At 43.6% G+C, this 18,873-nt stretch overlaps 1 protein-coding gene across 1 annotated transcript in view; it reads left to right on the top strand.

The window, feature by feature from the left end:
- The window catches only part of hmcn2 (hemicentin 2), a 46,139-nt gene that overhangs the window by 15,734 nt on the left and 11,532 nt on the right, over window positions 1-18,873 (top strand). The window contains exons 22-58 of the mRNA XM_046034567.1: window positions 46-205; window positions 2,484-2,611; window positions 2,794-3,045; window positions 4,629-4,712; window positions 6,486-6,677; window positions 6,786-6,916; window positions 7,082-7,226; window positions 7,550-7,676; window positions 7,779-7,936; window positions 8,475-8,753; window positions 8,837-8,979; window positions 10,477-10,627; window positions 10,747-10,962; window positions 11,048-11,161; window positions 11,273-11,460; window positions 11,557-11,653; window positions 11,840-12,001; window positions 12,116-12,229; window positions 12,425-12,621; window positions 12,964-13,045; window positions 13,136-13,267; window positions 13,355-13,498; window positions 13,598-13,757; window positions 14,269-14,393; window positions 14,469-14,652; window positions 14,738-14,835; window positions 14,928-15,206; window positions 15,310-15,500; window positions 15,928-16,009; window positions 16,752-16,888; window positions 16,984-17,125; window positions 17,232-17,376; window positions 17,536-17,663; window positions 17,869-18,025; window positions 18,136-18,257; window positions 18,337-18,501; window positions 18,668-18,775. Coding sequence (XP_045890523.1) covers window positions 46-205; window positions 2,484-2,611; window positions 2,794-3,045; window positions 4,629-4,712; window positions 6,486-6,677; window positions 6,786-6,916; window positions 7,082-7,226; window positions 7,550-7,676; window positions 7,779-7,936; window positions 8,475-8,753; window positions 8,837-8,979; window positions 10,477-10,627; window positions 10,747-10,962; window positions 11,048-11,161; window positions 11,273-11,460; window positions 11,557-11,653; window positions 11,840-12,001; window positions 12,116-12,229; window positions 12,425-12,621; window positions 12,964-13,045; window positions 13,136-13,267; window positions 13,355-13,498; window positions 13,598-13,757; window positions 14,269-14,393; window positions 14,469-14,652; window positions 14,738-14,835; window positions 14,928-15,206; window positions 15,310-15,500; window positions 15,928-16,009; window positions 16,752-16,888; window positions 16,984-17,125; window positions 17,232-17,376; window positions 17,536-17,663; window positions 17,869-18,025; window positions 18,136-18,257; window positions 18,337-18,501; window positions 18,668-18,775 — 5,619 coding nt within the window. The remainder of the gene's footprint in view (window positions 1-45; window positions 206-2,483; window positions 2,612-2,793; window positions 3,046-4,628; window positions 4,713-6,485; window positions 6,678-6,785; window positions 6,917-7,081; window positions 7,227-7,549; window positions 7,677-7,778; window positions 7,937-8,474; window positions 8,754-8,836; window positions 8,980-10,476; window positions 10,628-10,746; window positions 10,963-11,047; window positions 11,162-11,272; window positions 11,461-11,556; window positions 11,654-11,839; window positions 12,002-12,115; window positions 12,230-12,424; window positions 12,622-12,963; window positions 13,046-13,135; window positions 13,268-13,354; window positions 13,499-13,597; window positions 13,758-14,268; window positions 14,394-14,468; window positions 14,653-14,737; window positions 14,836-14,927; window positions 15,207-15,309; window positions 15,501-15,927; window positions 16,010-16,751; window positions 16,889-16,983; window positions 17,126-17,231; window positions 17,377-17,535; window positions 17,664-17,868; window positions 18,026-18,135; window positions 18,258-18,336; window positions 18,502-18,667; window positions 18,776-18,873) is intronic.

Below are 18,873 nucleotides of genomic sequence, written 5' to 3'. Positions count from 1 at the left end.
CATAGCCTACATGGTATTCTTACATCTTCTCCCCCTCTTCTCCAGCCATGCCTAAGATAATGGGTGTGAGTGGCCATGACAACACAGTGAAGATGGCTGCAGAGGTGGGGACAGAGGTTGTTCTCCCATGTGAGGCCCAGGGGAGTCCCTCTCCACTAGTCACATGGAGCAGAAATGGGCATCCCATCCCCCCCATCACAGCTGGGTAAGAGGAAGTCTTACCTTACTCTGGCAATGGTGCCGTAAAATTTGTTAAACATCAAGTAACAAAAGACAAAAAGGTTTCACCATACCTCATGTGTGACTTAGCTAATATCTGACTCGGCTTTTACGAGAAACTGACTGAAGCTGGCTGCCACTCAAAGCTGCTGCTTATGTTTGGAGTTCATTTAGTGATGCCTTTTGAAGGGCAGCTAAGCAGAGGCAGCAACAGTCAGCCAGAGAGCTGTGTGGGGGCTTCACTTATTGGCTAAACTGAGGAAGAACATCTGGTCCCACATGGTTCGCTGATTCCTGGCTTTCATGTGTGGTCACTCTGGGTGCAGACAGGCTGACTGACTCGCGACACAGACTGAATAGATGACAGACAGACTTTTCGGGCCAGACACCAGACAGAATGGTTTTGGGTAGATAGAATAGAGTAGCAGAGTGGGTTGAAAGCTGTGGTGGCTCAGATCCAGTATATGACTTGTGTGGGGCCAGGAAGAAGGAAAAGATGGGGGTGGAGTGGGGGGTGCCAGGAAGAGGGGAGGAAAACGAACTGACAGAGGAAGATACACAAGCCCTGTCTGCCCTGATGTTTGGATCCCCTGGGGTGCTTCAGCAGTAAAACAACATGCTGACTCTTTACTAGTCCTGTCTGATGAGAATAACACATCTCTGTGAACAACCCCCACGTAAGCCCATGCTTTGCATATGTAGGACCTGTGGAAACAAGCACGCTGTGAAAGAGGAAGATTCATTGGCTCCAGCTACACTCTGTGGGTCAGAGGAAATGACCAGGGGGTGCTGATTGTTGAAATAACTTAAATCAGTGGGTGGTAAGATTCTGCCATAGCCATGAAATGGGCTAGTACTAGCAAAAAGACAGAAGGGGGGTGGGACAAGACACAGAACTACTGAACATTCAGTGGATCTGTTCACTCTGGGTGAGAGGGGTGGTTCATGTCTTGTGTGCTTGAGCTTGTGTCAGCTTTCACTGTAGCATTGCAGCGCTGCACAGATCATAGACGTTATAAAACAACAGATTGACCACTGCAGAGGCTTTCATTTAGTTCAGGTGTTAGATGTTTCTGCCTCTCCTAAGACTGGAGAGGCGAGTGAGTGACATCACACCATATGTGCAGCTGAAAGAGCGAGCTATTTGTGCTTCAAGCTAATTTCCACTTACATGAACCTGTTATTGTTATAATTCAGTTGCTTAGCAGACACACTTAGTTAAGATAAAACACACAGGTGTGTTTATATTTCTACATATTATGCATTTATACAGCTGGAAAGCTTCTGGTGCAATTCAGGTTACCATACAACCCTTTAAAGTGGCTGGCCTATATTTAAGTACTTTTAACCTACATTTAACTGCGCCTTTTGTTTTTGCTGTAAATCATGTTTTTGGAGTGGAGGTTAGTGTATGTGATCGCCTCCATTTGTCCACTTGTTCACTATAAAAGGAATGGCTGGTTTGGCATAAGCTTTGCTCTCCATGTGGTTGTTCTCAGGATGAAACATATTGTTAATGGAGACATGCGTGACCTTCCATCTAGCGTCAGCCTTTTGATTTTCAAATGATATGTATTTCCTGACCCGTAGTCATAAATACAATAGCTGCTCCACACATTAATATTCCCATCATAAATAAATGCATTGATTTTTGCGAGCCCATGGCAATGTCGTCAGGTCAAACTTTGGCTACCCTTTTACACTGTAATTACCCTGAACAATAATAAATAGGGTCCAGCGTCCACTTAGTGCTTTGTTATTCATAACTGTAATCTATCACAGATGAAGACATTGTCAACAGCTTTACGATGTATTTCAACACTGTATTGCTGTCACCTTCACTCATGCTTTGTTTTGTATTTAGAACTCAGCAGATAATTTTCAAAATGAAGAAAATACAATACAATAGACAATGTAGTAGTATTAAGCCCCATTCATTTGACAAATTGCGCAAATTCTGTACATACCTAATTATTATACACACTGATGAACCACTTAATTGAAAGTCTTCTCATCTACTAATATTAGAAACAGAAGCAAAACTGCATCTTGAAATTTGTCCTCACAGACACAACTATCAAGGTTGATATCAAAATATACATTTGTGACATACATACTGTAGCACAGTTCTAAAAATAAGGAACATTTTGCTTCAAAACAGGAATACCTCTTCTCCCAAAACACAGCGGCTGTAGATCTTCAGTGACTCACAAAGTGTTGTGTTTTCTCCATCTCTTTGCCCTTGACCCCTAATCATTCTCCAGGTTCACCATTTTGCCTTCAGGCTCTCTGAGGATCACTGATGTGCGTCTGATTGATAGTAAACTTTACACCTGCACTGCAGAAAACCCAGCAGGCAACGTGTCCCTAAGCTACAATTTACACATTCAAGGTAACTCTGTGGGGCTTACTTAGAAAGCTTAACTTCTTAGAAACTATAAAACATTTTCAAAATGCTGTAAAGTTGATAGATATCATGTGAATATGCCACTTCTAACATATGTAAAATATGTGAGATATGTAAATAAAAATGGTGGTTAGACATGCATTTAGGATATTTGTTTTTGTCCTCAGCCAAGCCCAGAATTCAGCCAGCACCTTCCCTTCTGAAAGCCCTGATTGGCCAAACAGTGACTCTGCCATGCGTAGTCCAGGGAGAGCCAAGCCCTGAGGTCAGTTGGTTTCACAATGGACTTCCTGTTGGGGTCAAGTCCACTACGCCCCTTAGGATCCTGCAGGTCAGCCTCGCTGACCAGGGCACTTACCAGTGTGTGGCCAGGAACAGCGCTGGACAGGAGACCTTGGAGATCAAGCTAGAGATTCTTGGTGAGTATCTGCAGTTCAGTTCTTCAAAACCTGTTTGTGCACTTTCAGAATAAGCAATTATTAACAAAACTCTGCAGTATATACAGTATATTGTGAATTATTCTTGCATTGTCAAATCTATTTAAATTACCCTTTCCTAGGTGATTTATGTACACTGACAGTGTCCCACTTTTCGGCTCTCCCTGTCTTTAGAAGTGCATTACGAAAAACTAAAATCTAAGTAAGGAATAATTATCTTAATTGAAGGCAAAATATACTTGTTATTTGTCTGACAAGATATTTCTTTTTACCAGGCGGCTTTTATGTTAGAGAATTTTACTTGTTTCAAGTTTGTTTGTCCTTAAGTAGCAATTGAAATGTTCTTGTTACGTTGGCAGATAATTTTGCTTATTTTAAGTAATATTTCCCCCATTTTATTTTTTTTCCCCTTGTTTTTGAGAGCTCAGTTTTTGCAGTGATTCTCTTGAGGTACAGTAGCACCATGCTGCAAGAGGATAAGGGCCTGGTTATACTAGAAAAGAAATGGTTCGTACAATGTGTTTTCAAGCCATGTCAGACATTGAAAGTGTTTATACTTGTTCTGAATGGCCATGTTTCCAGGCGAATGTTTTTCCGGGCCTTTCCAACTTTGGAAAGGTGTAGGGGGAAGGGGTGTCCAAAGCTATTCCACAATCAACAAGCACTTCTGGCACAGTATACTGGGCCCTTAAGCAGTCCTTTGCGCCTCTATCAACTTGTGTAGGTTGAGAACTCATTCAAGAAGTACTCAATACTCATTTTTCATCAGATTATATATTTATATGTCCCTGATCCCACTCCAAGTCTGACTTTGAGGCTTTCCTGATATTCTTACCCCAAAATGCAGTACATGTGTACCTACAAACCTTGGCAGGACTAGTATGCACCTTTTTAAATGGAATGAACTGAAAACTGCACTCAAGCTAGATTTTTTCATTCCCCTTCTAAATTTTAAAGCCTTATCATCTGATATATTTTGTTATTGCTTATTTCTATTTGGCACTTTATTATTGGTTGCCTGGCTTTATATGTTTTTGTATGCTGGTTGTGTGGTTGTTGTTTTCAGGTCTCTCCAGAAAAAGAGATCTGGATCTCAATGAGACTACCTGATTAAATATAATTATTAATAACAGTTCTGCCTGGCTGTAGGTGTTATTTAGGGGCGGCTGTGGCTCAGGAGGTAGAGCGGGTTGGCCGTTAATCGGAAGGTCGGCGGTTCAAAGTGTCGAAGTGTCCTTGGGCAAGATACTGAACCCCGAATTGCCCCTGGCGGCTATTCCGCCAGTGTATGAGTGAGTGTGAATGTTAGTTTCCGTTTGAGCACTTTTTGCATGTTTGGGCTCAGTGTATGAATGTGTGTGACTGCAGATGTAGTGTAAAAGCGCTTTGAGTGGTCGAAAAGACTAGAAAGGCGCTATACAAGTACGGAGCATTTACAGTTATATGTTCTGGCCCTGATTGCCAGAGGCACCTGTGAGATGTCTTTAATAAATCTGACAATATTCACTGCATCAACTGCCCTTGCACTTTGAACCAGCACTCAATGTGTTTTTCTGTCCTCACAGAGGCCCCGTCCTTTGCAGAACCTGGAGATGCCATCATGGAGAAAGTAGCACACAGCAAGGTCATCATCCCTTGCCCTGCTAAAGGTATGAAATGATTCACTGATGAGTCAGCCTTAGAACCTGGAGTTTAGAAGAGACACAATTTACAGGGTGTGACAAAAGATTTTCAAGCCTAAAATGGATGTGTCTTCTTCACTTGTTTTCATGACAAGAGAAAATTCAAATTTAAATGTAGGACAGATATGTGTATTTGTGCACCATCAAAGGAATGTTTCGCTGTCACTGTAGACTTTTAGTTGTCAAAACTTTAAAAACAATCCTTGCCATCTTAAAAGGCACAGCTTCTTTTTATCACAGCACCCAGAGTCACGTTGTTGTCTATATATTTTAACATCTCTGTGCGAACAAGGTTGCATCCTGGAGGGATGTGGGGAGCTTGCTAATTTATCAGAACACAGTGTCTGTGTATGTCTACGGACCTACTGATGAATACTTACCCTCTGACAGCCAGTGCAAACAGGTATTGTTTGTGTGGACCTGTGCCATGGTAACCAGCTTGGTGAGAGAAGGTGAGGACTGTGTCTAATGTGGAGCAACAGCTGGAACATCAGTCTGCCTGCTGCCTCATTCAGCCACATCTGCTTTCCTCTGCGTCGGGGCCTGCTGGGAGAGGAATCCTAATTACAGGCTGCTGGTAGATGAAGGACAAAGATGTCTGAGGTGCACCGTGAAGTACAGGAAGAGGAAGATGAAACCACACTAGCCTTGTTCCGAACAAGTCATACCGGTAGGCAGGCAGTCCTGAGAGGGCTCACATAGTAATGCCTGATGCACTTGAGACACCCTAGAGAGGCAGCCAGCAGCAGGAAACAATGATCCACTCATTGTTCTCTTGAGATCTATCTCTATGAGGAAGATAAAGCGCACTCTCTGCCAGAAGGTATTATTAATTCACCAACAAGCGCATTTCATTTGGTAGAGGTAATTATTTGGGAAACACATGGAAGAGATAATCTCAGCTTCGTCAGCCCCAGCAAATAAATTCAAAGTCTACTAATGAGATCTGTTAACATCTAAAACAGAACATCTGTATGCATTTCCTCCCAGCAATGAGATAATGAATTTGCTTCAGAGCTCCATAACTGTAAACACCTGTTCATAGAAGCAACGATAACATCACCTCTGCTTGTGCTGCGTCTTCTGTAGTTAGTATTTTTTGGATTGAAGAAGGGTGCTGTGTTTGATTTCCCTCCCTCGTCTGTGGTTTCTTGTACATGTAACACCTCTGTAAATAGACCGAGCCGTGGCATTGAGATCACCTCACTGCACTGCTCTTTCACGACGACTTGCAGGTCTGTCCTTGTCCTGGGCGTCTGTTGTGTTGGACACAAATTTCTGCCTTTCTCCTCTTGAACATTTCTACCTCTTTTCCACCCAGTAATCCACAGAACACACCTGTTTCAGGCTCTTGACTGTGTATACCAGTGCCTTTAAACTGCTAGTTGAACCACTCCTATTCTTACTGCTCAAGACTCAAGAATAAATCTTGATGCGATAATTTTAAAACATACATCTTACATCTCTCCAGCATACTGTGTCTTACTTTTTTATGTGACTCTGACCTTGAAATCTTAAGCTTGCAGGCTACAAGGACTCTAACCATTTTGGCATGGTCTCCCCTGCTGTCCCGCTGTCTGACCGATAAATGTAGAGCTGGCTTTTTCTAGTCTGGGCTGCTTGCCCATTCAGTTCTCCTGTAGAGAGGCAGAGAGATAGAAGTAACTTTTCTTTCTGTCAGGCGTGATCAATAAAGCTCACTTTCTACACTCAATGCTTTTCTTGTCCCCACACCTGCAGGTTCACCTCATCCCAGAGTACGCTGGTTCAAGAATGGCCTGGAGATACACCCTGAACAATCAGAGTTTTCTGTGGCGAGGGATGGAGCTCTCATAATCAGCACATCGTCTGCCAGCCACAGCGGGGACTTCAAGTGTGTGGCAACCAATGAAGCAGGCTCTGTGGAGAGAAAGACCAGGCTGAAAGTAAACGGTGAGAATTCAGTTCGCCTTATTATTCTTCCTTCTAACAAAACACCTCAAACTGGACTGAAACAAAGTGTAAACACAAATCTTCCCTTTTTCTTTTGCACTTCTTCAGTTCCTCCAGAGATCCAAGATGACGGCCAGCCACTGAACCTCACTGTCACCTTGAAGCAGCCTCTCACTCTGGGCTGTGATGCGTTTGGGATCCCCTCCCCAACAATCACCTGGACTAAAGATGGTCATCCTGTGAGTTTTTCACCTTGATTTCCCATTTACAATAAATGGAAAATGTGGGCTGCATATTAATATACGTGTCTTGCTGATGTCTAACTGTGTAATGCCACCATGTGGTCTTTGTTCAAATTACAATTAAACACTAAGGATGCGCTTAACTGATTTCTGTACGTCCAGGTGGACAGTCCTGGTGTGTACCTGCAGAATGGGAACAGGCTGCTTAGAATCTACAGAATTCAGCCAGAACATGCAGGAACATTTGGCTGCACAGCACTAAACTCAGCTGGAGAGGCCCGGAGAGAATATCACATTTTAGTGCAAGGTGAGCTCATAAACCAACTGTCACACTGGTATTTAGTATGGTATAGAGTGGACTTAAAATCTCCTGCAACAGCAGTCTGATCATCCAAAGAACTGTTATTTTTATTATATACAGTTATGTTATAATTGAACTTTAATACTCCACCTAATGTAGCATACACCCTAAAGGTTATTACCACCTAAAAAACACTAACCATTAACCATGACTTAGAGTTCGAAGAGATCATTATCTCATTCAGCATTTAGACTGATCCCATAAACTATTTAAACTAACCTGTGTGTGTGTGTGTGTGTGTGTGTGTGTGTGTGTGTACACCATTACAGCTCCTCCAGTTATCTCAGGAACATCCCGACTGCAGGAGTTAACTGTGGTACTGGGCCAGGAAGTGGAGTTTCCGTGTCGAGTTAGCGGACGACCAGCACCCAGAGTGGAATGGAGCCGCGATGGAGAGTAAGCACCACTCTAACAGTTTATTTATGGAACATTCAGCGCCAAGCGCAGAATGCAGTACCCTTAGTGTTGATTTGCTCCACCTTTCGTTCCATTCTACAGGGTTCTGTCCCGTGATGGAGACCCCCATGTGGAGTTTCTGGAAGATGGCCAGGTCTTGAAGGTGAAGTCAGTAAGACTGAGGGACCAGGGGCTTTACCAGTGTTTGGCCAGTAACAACGCAGGAACTCAGATGCGCCAGTTCAGACTCACAGTGCAAGGTTTCTACTCTCTAAGACACCTACCATACACACAAACAACCATGTTGGTCTAATTTCTACTTATACTATTTACTATTTATTTTCTTTCTAAACAAATTAAGAAACAAACAAAGTCAATTAAAGGCTATCCAAACATGCTGCGCTAGCTATGTGTTGTTTTTAGAAAGAAATGTTCTGAACATAATATTTAATTCGTGAAGACCTAGCCTCTGCAGTTAGATGATTTGACTTACACCACACTGCCTGGTCTATGATTCTTAGGTTGTTGTTGGTGAAGACCATGAGCCCCTGGCCATTGATGTCCCAGGGGCTCCAAATCCAATGATAGCACATACTGAATTCTCTTTATGCAGGGCTCTGGGGATTTCACCTAAAGATCATGTGCTGTAATTGCCCAAATTGCACACTGCATTTGTGTTTTAGAGGGTCACTTGCACAAACAGGTCAATCCCCTGAGGATCTATTCATTCTGTGCTATGGGCCAGTAAAATTCTCACCGGCTGTTAAACATGAGTTTATTGTGGGTCTTTGTCTCTAGCTCCCCCCACCATCAAGGGCCCCAATGAGACCTCTGAGGTATCAGTGGTGCTGGGTTTCCCCACAGTCCTCCCTTGTGATGTTGAGGGCTCACCCGCACCCAGTATAACCTGGTTAAAGGACAACCAGGCCATCGTGTCCAGTCCACAGCTGACATACACCCGTGGTGGACAGTCGCTGCGACTGGGCTCAGCACAGGGAGACAGCAATGGCCTCTACACATGCAGGGCCACAAACCCAGCCGGCACTGCAATCAAACATTATTCTCTGAGTGTTCTGGGTAAGAGGCATCTAAACCACATACATATGCAAGTGGCTGAGACAGAACTTTGAATGATACATCTGTTTTTTTCCTCTCAACAGTCCCGCCACAGATAGAGGGTGACTCTACATCCTTAATATTTGGTGGTCAGGAAGAGAAAGTGCGTATCAATGGGAGTTTAACTCTCTCCTGCCTGACCAAAGGTTTCCCTGAGCCCAAGGTTCATTGGTTCAAAGATGGACAGGTGAGTGTGTCATCCTTACAAGCTATGTGCTACCACAAACATGTACATCCAAGGGGGTTTTTATGGAACAAGTTCAGCCTCTACTGGCGGCCAGTTTGAACTGCAACAAATTGAAAAGAACTGACATCCTCTTGGACAAGCCACCTCCCCACATTTTGTTCAATGAGTAAGCTAGTTAATTATAGCAACCACGCAGAAGAAGAATCCAGTGATTAAATATCATGATTTATACTAATTCTGCTTGAGTGAATGTTCTGCAGGGCTTCCAACAGGAAGCAGCAGAAGCTGGATGAGGATTATGTGGATGTCAAAGTTGGATGTCAAATAATTTCCTCCAGCTGAACTCAGACGAAACAGAGATCCTGGTCATTGGGTCCCAGCAAATGGCAAATACTGCCATCTGCTGGTTCCCTAGTGGATCATGTCAGCCTGTTGCTAAAAATCTTGGTGTCTGGTTTGACAGTAATTTAAGTTTTGAGCAGCACACCACAAAGCTTGTGCAATCATGTTTTTACCAGCTTAGAAATATATAAAAAAATTTTTAACTTTTAAGGACACTGAGACCATTTTACACGCCTTCACCTCATCACGCCTGGATTACTGCAACAGCCTTTTTACTTGCTAGACCCAAAAATCTATTGATCGACTCCAGACTGTCCAGAACTCAACTGCCAGGCTTTTAACCAGAACAAAGAAATATGATTGCATCATCCCTGCTTTAGCTTCATTACACTGGCTCCCAGTATGTTTTAGAATTGACTTTAAAATTTTATTGATCACTTCTTCATGGCCTCTCGCCCTGTGTGTGTGTGTGTGTGTGTGTGTGTGTGTGTGTGTATGTGTGTGTGTATATGTGTGTATATATATATATATATATATATATATCTGACCTTTTAGTCCCATACACACCAGCACGTAACTTGAGATCCACAGGCAGAGGTCTGTTGACCTGTTTATTTTTTATAGATGTAGAGGTATTGTTTCATTGATTTTATTTTTGTAAAACATTTAAACCCCTGGCAAATGCTTTGTTGATTCAGTAGTATTTTCTATCCAACCTTTCAAACCCACCACTGATACTGATGCCTATACTTATTTTAGAAATGAGGGAGGTAAATCTTAAAAGACTGCTCCACTAATTTAGGATTGCACTTCTATAAGATTGTCGGACTCATAATGGACAGAAAAAAAGAGGCAGCAGAACCAGACATATTGTCAATTCAATTCCTGCATTTTCCTTTCTTGTCAAAACTTAGCTCCTACATTACCCACAATGCATCTCAACTGCCAACAGTTGATTCGGGTGTGTTATGCTAGTAGCAGCTAATGTTTCGACGTCACTGTAGGCAGTTTATCACAAATGCAGTAGTACTCACCAAGACCTGCAAACAGACTTAGATGTGTACAATCAGTTAAGTTCCCGTTTAATGAAATAAAGAAATGGTTCTCACAGATAGCTAGGAGCAATATTTCTTTGTGTATTTTCTTTGTCTTTAGCTGCTGACTGGAAACTTCTATGCTGGCATTAAGGAGAGTGGCCACCACCTCCTCATAGAGAATGCCATGCTTTCCCATGAGGGCCAGTACACCTGTGTGGTCACCAACTCTGCAGGAGAGGACAAGCGAGATTTTCGTGTCACCATTCAGGGTATGTTTTGTTAAATCTGTGTATTTCTCCTTAGTATCGTGATTGGGTTTTGTAGATTTGATTAAAAAAAATGAATTAATAGAAAGTGACCTGACACAAACATGCTCTTGTCTTGCTAGTTCCTCCGATCTTTCACCGGGTGAATAACAGAGAAGCAGCCTGGGGTCTGGGACACGAGGATGATGATAATGAGGACAAGGTAGAGAAGCGGGAGGTGGTGCTGGGCCATCCAATCAGCCTGTCCTGTGAGAGTAATGCCATCCCCCCACCCAAGCTCAGCTGGTACAAGGATGGACGAAAACTCACCTCTGCCGATGGAGTGGTATTACTTCCAGGTCAGAGGAAACTCCTTCCTGTGAGATCTCAGTTAAAATAAGTAGTGTTGTTGCTATGTATGACTGGGGCTTCATATGCATTCAGGTGGACAGGTGCTACAAATCGCCCGAGTGCACAAAGAAGATGCTGGAAAGTATACATGTCAGGCTGTTAATGAGGCTGGAGAGGACCGCATGCACTTTGAACTGGAGATCCTAGGTAAGCAAGCACATGTACATACTTCAGCTCTAATTAAAATGTATTTAATAAAATGTATTTGGAAATGATACAACATCATTTCTGAAGTGGATGTTGTGTTAACCTCCTCAGTCCCTCCTGTGATCTTGGGAGCATCAGAGGAGTTTATGGAGGAAATGGGAGCAGTGGTCAACAGCACTGTGGTCCTCCACTGTGATGTGACTGGACACCCTGCTCCAGACGTCTCCTGGCTGAGAGATGGGCAGCCGGTGCACAAAGACTCACAGCACCACATCAGCGAGGATGGGACTCAGCTCCAGGTTATTCAATGTTGACTTTTAGACAAATACCAGGGTGCACACAGATCCAACTATGACATGTTTATTGAGGAATAACACTTCAATCCCATCTTTCAGCTCCTCAGTGTCCAGGTTTCAGACATGGCTGGGTATTTGTGTGTAGCTGAGAACAAGGTTGGCACAGTTGAGAAGCTCTTCAGTCTGACAGTGCAAGGTAAGAAAAGTCCATAAACTAAAGGGCTTTACCACTACCTCTGTATGTTCAATTTCCTATGTATCAGAAAGACCAATAAATGTGATTCAGGTCTTTTATAATGGATGTTATTAGATGTTCTTTTATGAAGACAGACATGTGACTCACCCTCTACGTGTTCAACACACCTGCTGTTTTCTCCTTCAGTGCCTCCTAGAGTAATTGGTCATAAAGAGGAGAAGGCTAGTGTGATCGAGGGCCACATGGTGTCATTGCTGTGTGATGTCCAAGCTTACCCTCCTCCAGAGATCACCTGGACCAGAGACGGACAGGTCCTCCACTTCAGCACCGGCATCCACATTCAGCCAGGTCAGACGTCGGCCACCTGTAATACCCACATAATTCTTATGTCAGGAGCATTTCCTTTGTTTAAATCTAATAATGGCACACATATTACATTTTATATCATTTTCTATATTCTAGGTGGCCAGATGCTACAGTTGCCCCGGGCGAGACTGGAAGATGCAGGGCAATATGTATGCACAGCCACCAACTCAGCAGGCCAGGACCAGAAGAGCATACTCCTCAGTGTTTATGGTGAGCAAACACATGGTGACCCATCTGCACAATTCAGCTACATATACAGATGATCAAATCTCAAAACACTGTCCAGGCAAAAAAAATCTGTTTACCGCAAGCCAGCTGTGACTGAGGAGAGTTCAGGAGTGAATCATACCAGTTCAGAATGAATCAAAGTGAGATCATGCCCTCTCTGTATCTGCAAACCATCAGTCCTGCCCACCCTGAAGCCCCGTCTAAATGCCGAGTCAGATGTAGTCACCCCGCAAGTTGGCTCCTCAGTCACACTGAGATGCGAAGCCCGTGGTGTTCCCGAGCCTGAGGTCACATGGTACAAGAATGGGCTGCAATTGGCTGCAGGGAACGGACTGAAGATGGATCGTCACCAGCTGGAGATCATAGGAGTTCAGGTCAGAAAACGTTGTACGTGTTTGAGGCTGCAAGCAAAACAAAAATAAAGTCTCAAAGTGGCTTTTGACAGGGCTCAAACTGATTTCCAGTCTTAACATGCTAACATATTAAATGTCTAAAGTAGACATATTTAATTTTCACACATTCATTCCATAATATACAGACTGGAAGACTAGGAAAACTTTCGGGTGTATTTTAACTGCATTAGAAGTTCATTTACATGATTCAGAACACATGCGCCAGCTTGAATACCAGGAAGGAGCCAAGTCCCTTCTTTGCCTACAGCCTGTGCTCAAAATACATCGTCCCTCACCACAGTGACCTTCTTTTGTGGTTCCTAGGTGACAGATGGTGGCACGTACACTTGCAAAGTATCTAACGTGGCTGGACAGGTGGACAGGACATTCAGACTGACAGTTCACGGTGAGAATACCTGCTATGTTCTCAAAGTAACACTTTAAACAACTGTCTCCAAAATAAAGTTGTGTAATTCTATATAATATGATTCCACAGTTCCACCTGTCCTGGATGGGCCTCTCCGGGAGTCCCTAAACTACACCCTCGGCTCTCATGTGGCCCTGCTGTGTGAAGCCTCAGGGGTCCCTGTGCCTAGCATCACCTGGCTCAAGGATGGAACTCCTATTGGTAAGGGGAGGCAATGATAGGGGAATTGGAATAGCATGCACATGTCATGTTTGAAACCTAATTTAAGTCAACGTGTTTGCCGTCCAGAGAGCAGTCTGCAGTGGCAGTGGTCTGTTCGAGGGAACAGGCTGGAGCTGGGTCCTCTCACTCTGTCTCATGCTGGGACATACACCTGTGTGGCCAAGAACAACGAGGGACAAACGCAGAAAGACTACACACTCACAGTGCAGGGTAAAGAGGAGCTAGACATTTGAGCAAAATGAGACTCACTCATACTCATAAAATGGGTAATTTTCTGCGGTTTTTAGCACTAATCTTTGTCCTACTCAGTATCGCCTACCATTCTGGAGTCTGAACATCCATCTGATGTGAGTGCACCCATGGGAGAAGAGCTGACTCTGGAGTGCAGAGCAACTGGAATCCCCACACCACGCCTCAGCTGGCTGAAAGACGGAGTGACTTTAGAGCGATCAGACACCCGTCACATCGCGTAAGACATTCACATTCCCTTTTTACTGCCTGGGATTTAAATGCACACACAATGATAGTAACAGTAATAATGATGACATGTAGCACATTTTGCTCATTCAAAGCTGCTGAATTTGTTTTACAAGCAGCGCAAGAATCAATCAACACCACTCCATAAAGGTTTGGAAAATAAAATATTAATTGTCGTTGTCAAAGATAATGTGCATGACAGAGCAAGGTGTGGACAGACAAATGCAGTCGTCTTTGCCTAATTTCATCATGGGGAACAGTAACAGCAGCTGTTTTACAGCTGTTCAGCAGCTTATGTGGTCATTGCAACTGCATCAGCCAGAAAACAGATTGTGTGTGTGTGTGTGTGTGTGTGTGTATCTGACTGTGAGAAAATCGTGGGACAATGATGATAATGATGATGGGAAAGTAATGCTGAGGTTCAGGGGTGGGATGGAAGGAAAATGGAGAAAGTAATACATTGTGTTAATGTGAAAACATAATGTGTATTTGTAACCTGGCAGTGTGACCCCTGATGGCAGCACACTAACACTACTGAGGCTGAGTCCTAAGGATTCTGGGACATACACTTGTTTGGCTGTCAGCTCGGCTGGACAGGAGAGCAAAATCTACACCCTCTTTGTACAAGGTCAGTTTAAACATTTCATTTGTGAATCTGTGTCAGTGCTGAAGTTTCTGAGTGATTTGACTTAACTTGTCACAGTCCCACCATCTATCTCTGGTGAGACCACTGTCCCCAGAGAGGTGCAGGTCACACAGGACAGTGTTGTGACTCTGGAGTGTCAGGCGGCAGGAAATCCTCCACCTCAGATCAGCTGGCTGAAGAACGGACGTCCTCTGCTTCTGTCTCCTCGTACACGCCTCCTATCTGGTGACTTTGTGCTGAGGTCAGTTTAGATAGAGAAAGCTGAATACAAACATGACCATGGTGAAGTGAGGTAATGCTAAGTTTGCCCTTTCTTTATGAAAAAGGATCTCTCCTGCGCAGCTGTCTGACTCTGGAATGTACACATGCGTGGCCCGCAGTCCAGCCGGTGTTGCCGAGCTCAGCTATGATGTCCAGGTCCAAGGTATAATCATAACATAACACCCACTGATTTCCCCTTCAGCTGATATGTAGCATTTCAGAAGGGTTTCATACAGGTGTATTTATGGTCCACAGTGCCCCCTGGAGTAGATCATGTGGAACCAGTGGAGCCTGTTACAGTAGTCCAGGGATCCTTGGTGACATTAACCTGTGAAGCACGTGGCGTTCCCCCTCCGACACTGACTTGGATGAAGGACGGCCAGCCCCTGTCCCTTCATCGCAACCTGCTGCTGGATGGACAAGAGACACGACTGCAGCTGCCTGATGTAATGACTTCAGATGCAGGCCTCTACAGCTGTGTCGCCAGTAACCAGGCTGGGAGCAGCACAAAGAGCTTTAACCTCACTGTGCTTGGTAATCCCAAACACCAATCTGTTTATTTGATTTATTTAAGTTATACAAGTGAAAGTTATTGTGCAAACTTCTTGAGCCAAAACACTCTGCTTTTCTAATCCAGAGCCTCCAAAGATTTCCAGCTCCAGCTCTCCAGAAGAGCTGACCATAGCAGTAAACAGTCCACTGGAGCTGGAGTGCTCCGCTGTAGGAGACCCACCTCCCACCATCAGCTGGCTCAAAGATGGTCGCCCCTTGGGAGGAACGGACATTGTTCAGCAGGATGGACACTTTGTCAGGATTAGCAAAGTCCAGGTAAATTACGAATGGACAATATCTGATAATACTGCAAAGTTAAAGCTGCAGTTGTGAAGATGCATACAGTAGCTCTGAACACATGCAGTATTTAGATTAAGTGATTACTCTCTGGAAACAGTCCAAACATCCAAGGAGAATGTAATTTACTGAGATTTTTGGAAAGAAGTCACTAAAACAAATAAGCACTCAATATTGTTTAGGCCTGTTGCAGCTTTAACATGTCCAGTCTTTTCATACAAACCCAAAAATACCTCACATGATGTTTTTGTCTGTGTACTCAATATTTAGATGGCCAAACAACTGAAAGTTGAAGGGGATATCTGTTGTGTTTACACTGAACTGAACTTTTTACAGCGTCACTCCAGGCAAATTCTGCATTGTCATTAAAGAACCACTCACGTTGATGAATGTCATCTCTTTAAAGGTCGAGGATGCAGGTCTGTACACCTGCTTGGCAAGCAGTCTCGCTGGAGAGGATGGAAAAAACCACTGGGTCCGAGTCCAAGGTGACACAAGCTGTTCTTGCGTATTGTTCAACTTGGAAGAAATATATCATGTCCCCACTCCCTCTTAACCTCCTCTCTTACATGTACCTGGTACTTGATGAATAAAGCTCTGTGTACATTTGGGAGTAAAAATCAGATTTTGCACAAAAGTATAAACAGACTTGGTCTGGCATTTGTATTTTCCAGTTACAGTGATGCACAGCATTGTACTGTGTGCACTGTTATACATGCAATATGGCATATAAACAATATAAGGGCACGTTCATGTATATGTTTTGACTGATGACACAGACCGCTTTGATTTACTTTGATTGTGCGGCATCCTTATCCCATTTCACCATTTGTTCTACCTATTTGTTAAAAATATGCTTCTATAAATATAATTATATTCACTTTTGAGACCTATTAAACTGCTGAGATTAATGCTTAAGTTGTTATCCTCCTGACTCATAAAACTTTGTGAATCATGTGTGGCCAAACACACATTCTTACAGCACACCCTTATATAAATCTTTTACTTTGTGTGGAGAGCTAAGCTCTTTCGTTTCTGGGCCCTGATCTACCTTCTGAGTTTATCTGTTCCACATGGCCATATGAGTTTAGCCTTTCTTCATTTAAAAGGAGCACTTAGGCATATAGGCAATATTTAATCCCGGTACCCACGTGTGTTATCACCACCGGAAACTTTTTGGAATTCGTCTCAGTGAGGTCCACTACTTAATAATCAGTGGTTGTGTTTCAGTCCCACCAACCCTCCTCGGCTCTGGTGATGTGAGGACATTGACAGTGCCTGTTAATGGACATCTGACCTTGGAGTGCCTGGCAGACAGTGACCCCGCTCCTGATATAGAGTGGTACAAGGATGAGGCCAAACTGCAGGTACATTGTTTAGTTTAAAACGGGTATTAAACTAAAAGCCATCTCCTCTGACTCACACACTGTCTTTTTTTCCTACCCTCCTCATGTTATATCAGCTAGGTGGTCGTATTCAGCGGCTGGCAGGGGGTCAGTACCTGGAGATACAGGAAGTCAAACCTGAGGACAGCGGCCAGTACAGCTGTGAGGTCACTAACATGGCTGGAAGCACCAATCTGTTTTTCACAGTGGATATTATCTGTAAGCCGGCCTGCTGACTATGAGCTGATTTAAATACATTTTTGAAACAGGTACACGTACTAAACCCAAGTCACTACATGAAAATGCCACTTTTGTTTTCCTGTAGTACCACCAGTAATAAAGGAGAGCAGTTCTGTGGTGACTGCACATGTCGGCCAGGATGCAGTTTTACATTGTGAAGTTGAAGGTGACTCTTCAACTACGATCATGTGGAGGAAAAATGGCTTCCCTGTAACTCAAGATAACAAAAAGTAAGTCAACGTTTTGCTCTAACAACACTCCCATGCAATCTGTCTTGTTATATTTGACTTTTCCCACGTGTTATCCCAAAATCACAGACACAGCTACACACTAGGTGTTGTGTGTCTATCTATTCATTCATTCATCTTTTAATTTTGTATCTGTTTCAGGTACACTGTGTTATCAGAGGGCTCCTTGCGTGTACATGGGGCTCAGCTGAGTGATGCTGGTCGCTACTACTGCACTGTAACTAACCAGGCTGGCTCTGATCACCGGGGAGTGGAGCTACGGGTGTTTGGTAAATATAGCAAAGAAAAATGTTATATTATCTGTAATATAATGTACCACAGGTACGGCAATAGCAGTTTTGTTGTTGTGGTTATGATTAAAGTGCTATTGCTAAAGTGTCATGCTTAAATACTACAAGGCTATCTTATAGCGTTAAAAACACTGACATACAGTACCGCGGTCAACATGTGTGAACATGTTCTGTCTCCTATCAGTGGGTCCTTCAATCAGTCCGGGTCCATTCAATGTGACAGTAACTACAGGGATTAGAGCTGTGCTGAGCTGTGAGACTACAGGTATACCCCCACCTGAAGTATCCTGGAAGAGGAATGGCGCTCCACTTGATATCAGCCAGCAGCCTGGTGCATACAGGTAAAGACAAGGCTATGGCCAGATACCCTTTGAATACACATTATGCATACATTACAAATAACACAGCCATCGAAACTTAAAAGCTGATGCCGTTGTGCTGTTCTGTCCAGGTTACTATCCTCTGGGTCCCTGGTTCTTTTGTCACCGTCCAATGAGGATGAAGGTTACTTTGAGTGCACTTCAGTCAATGATGTTGGGGAAGAGCGCAGAGTCATTGAGGTCACCCTGCAAGGTATTGATTTTTTTCAGTTTTGTGATTTGAGTGTCATTTGAGATTATTGCATTTATTCATTTGCCATTTGCTCTTTCAGTCCCACCATCTATTGAAGACGATGTAACAACCGTCACAGCTGTGAAAATGTCTCCTGTGGTGTTGCCTTGTCACGTACAAGGACGCCCTCTGCCCACTGTCACCTGGACCAAGGGTGGAGCCAAACTGGGCTCCAGAGGAGGAAGTTATCGTGTACTTCCCACTGGTGAGACAACATGTCTAAAGAACTGTAGTGGTTGTTCCGCTTTTTATATTATTATACATCATGATCTACTAGCCTAATGCCACAGGTCAAGGTATATATATTTTTGCTCATTAAATATGAATGATATGATATTAAACTATGTATCTTTGCACTCATTTCAATGCAGGAGTGTTGGAGATAACTGCTGCTGTGCCAAGTCATGCTGGCAGGTACACATGCTCAGCCCGGAACACCGCTGGGGTTGCTCACAAACACATCTCTCTGGCTGTGCAAGGTAAGATGTCATAGGGAGAGTTCACACCAGCCTTTAGTCTGGTTGAACTGAACCCTTACCCACTTGGTGCAGTTCGTTCAGGTGCGTGTGAACGCCAG

This window comes from Micropterus dolomieu, linkage group LG21 (genome assembly GCF_021292245.1).
Source record: "Micropterus dolomieu isolate WLL.071019.BEF.003 ecotype Adirondacks linkage group LG21, ASM2129224v1, whole genome shotgun sequence".
Classification (NCBI taxonomy): domain Eukaryota; kingdom Metazoa; phylum Chordata; class Actinopteri; order Centrarchiformes; family Centrarchidae; genus Micropterus; species Micropterus dolomieu.
The sequence above is the reverse complement of the archived record's forward strand: the minus strand, read 5'-3'. Positions and strand labels throughout refer to the sequence as shown.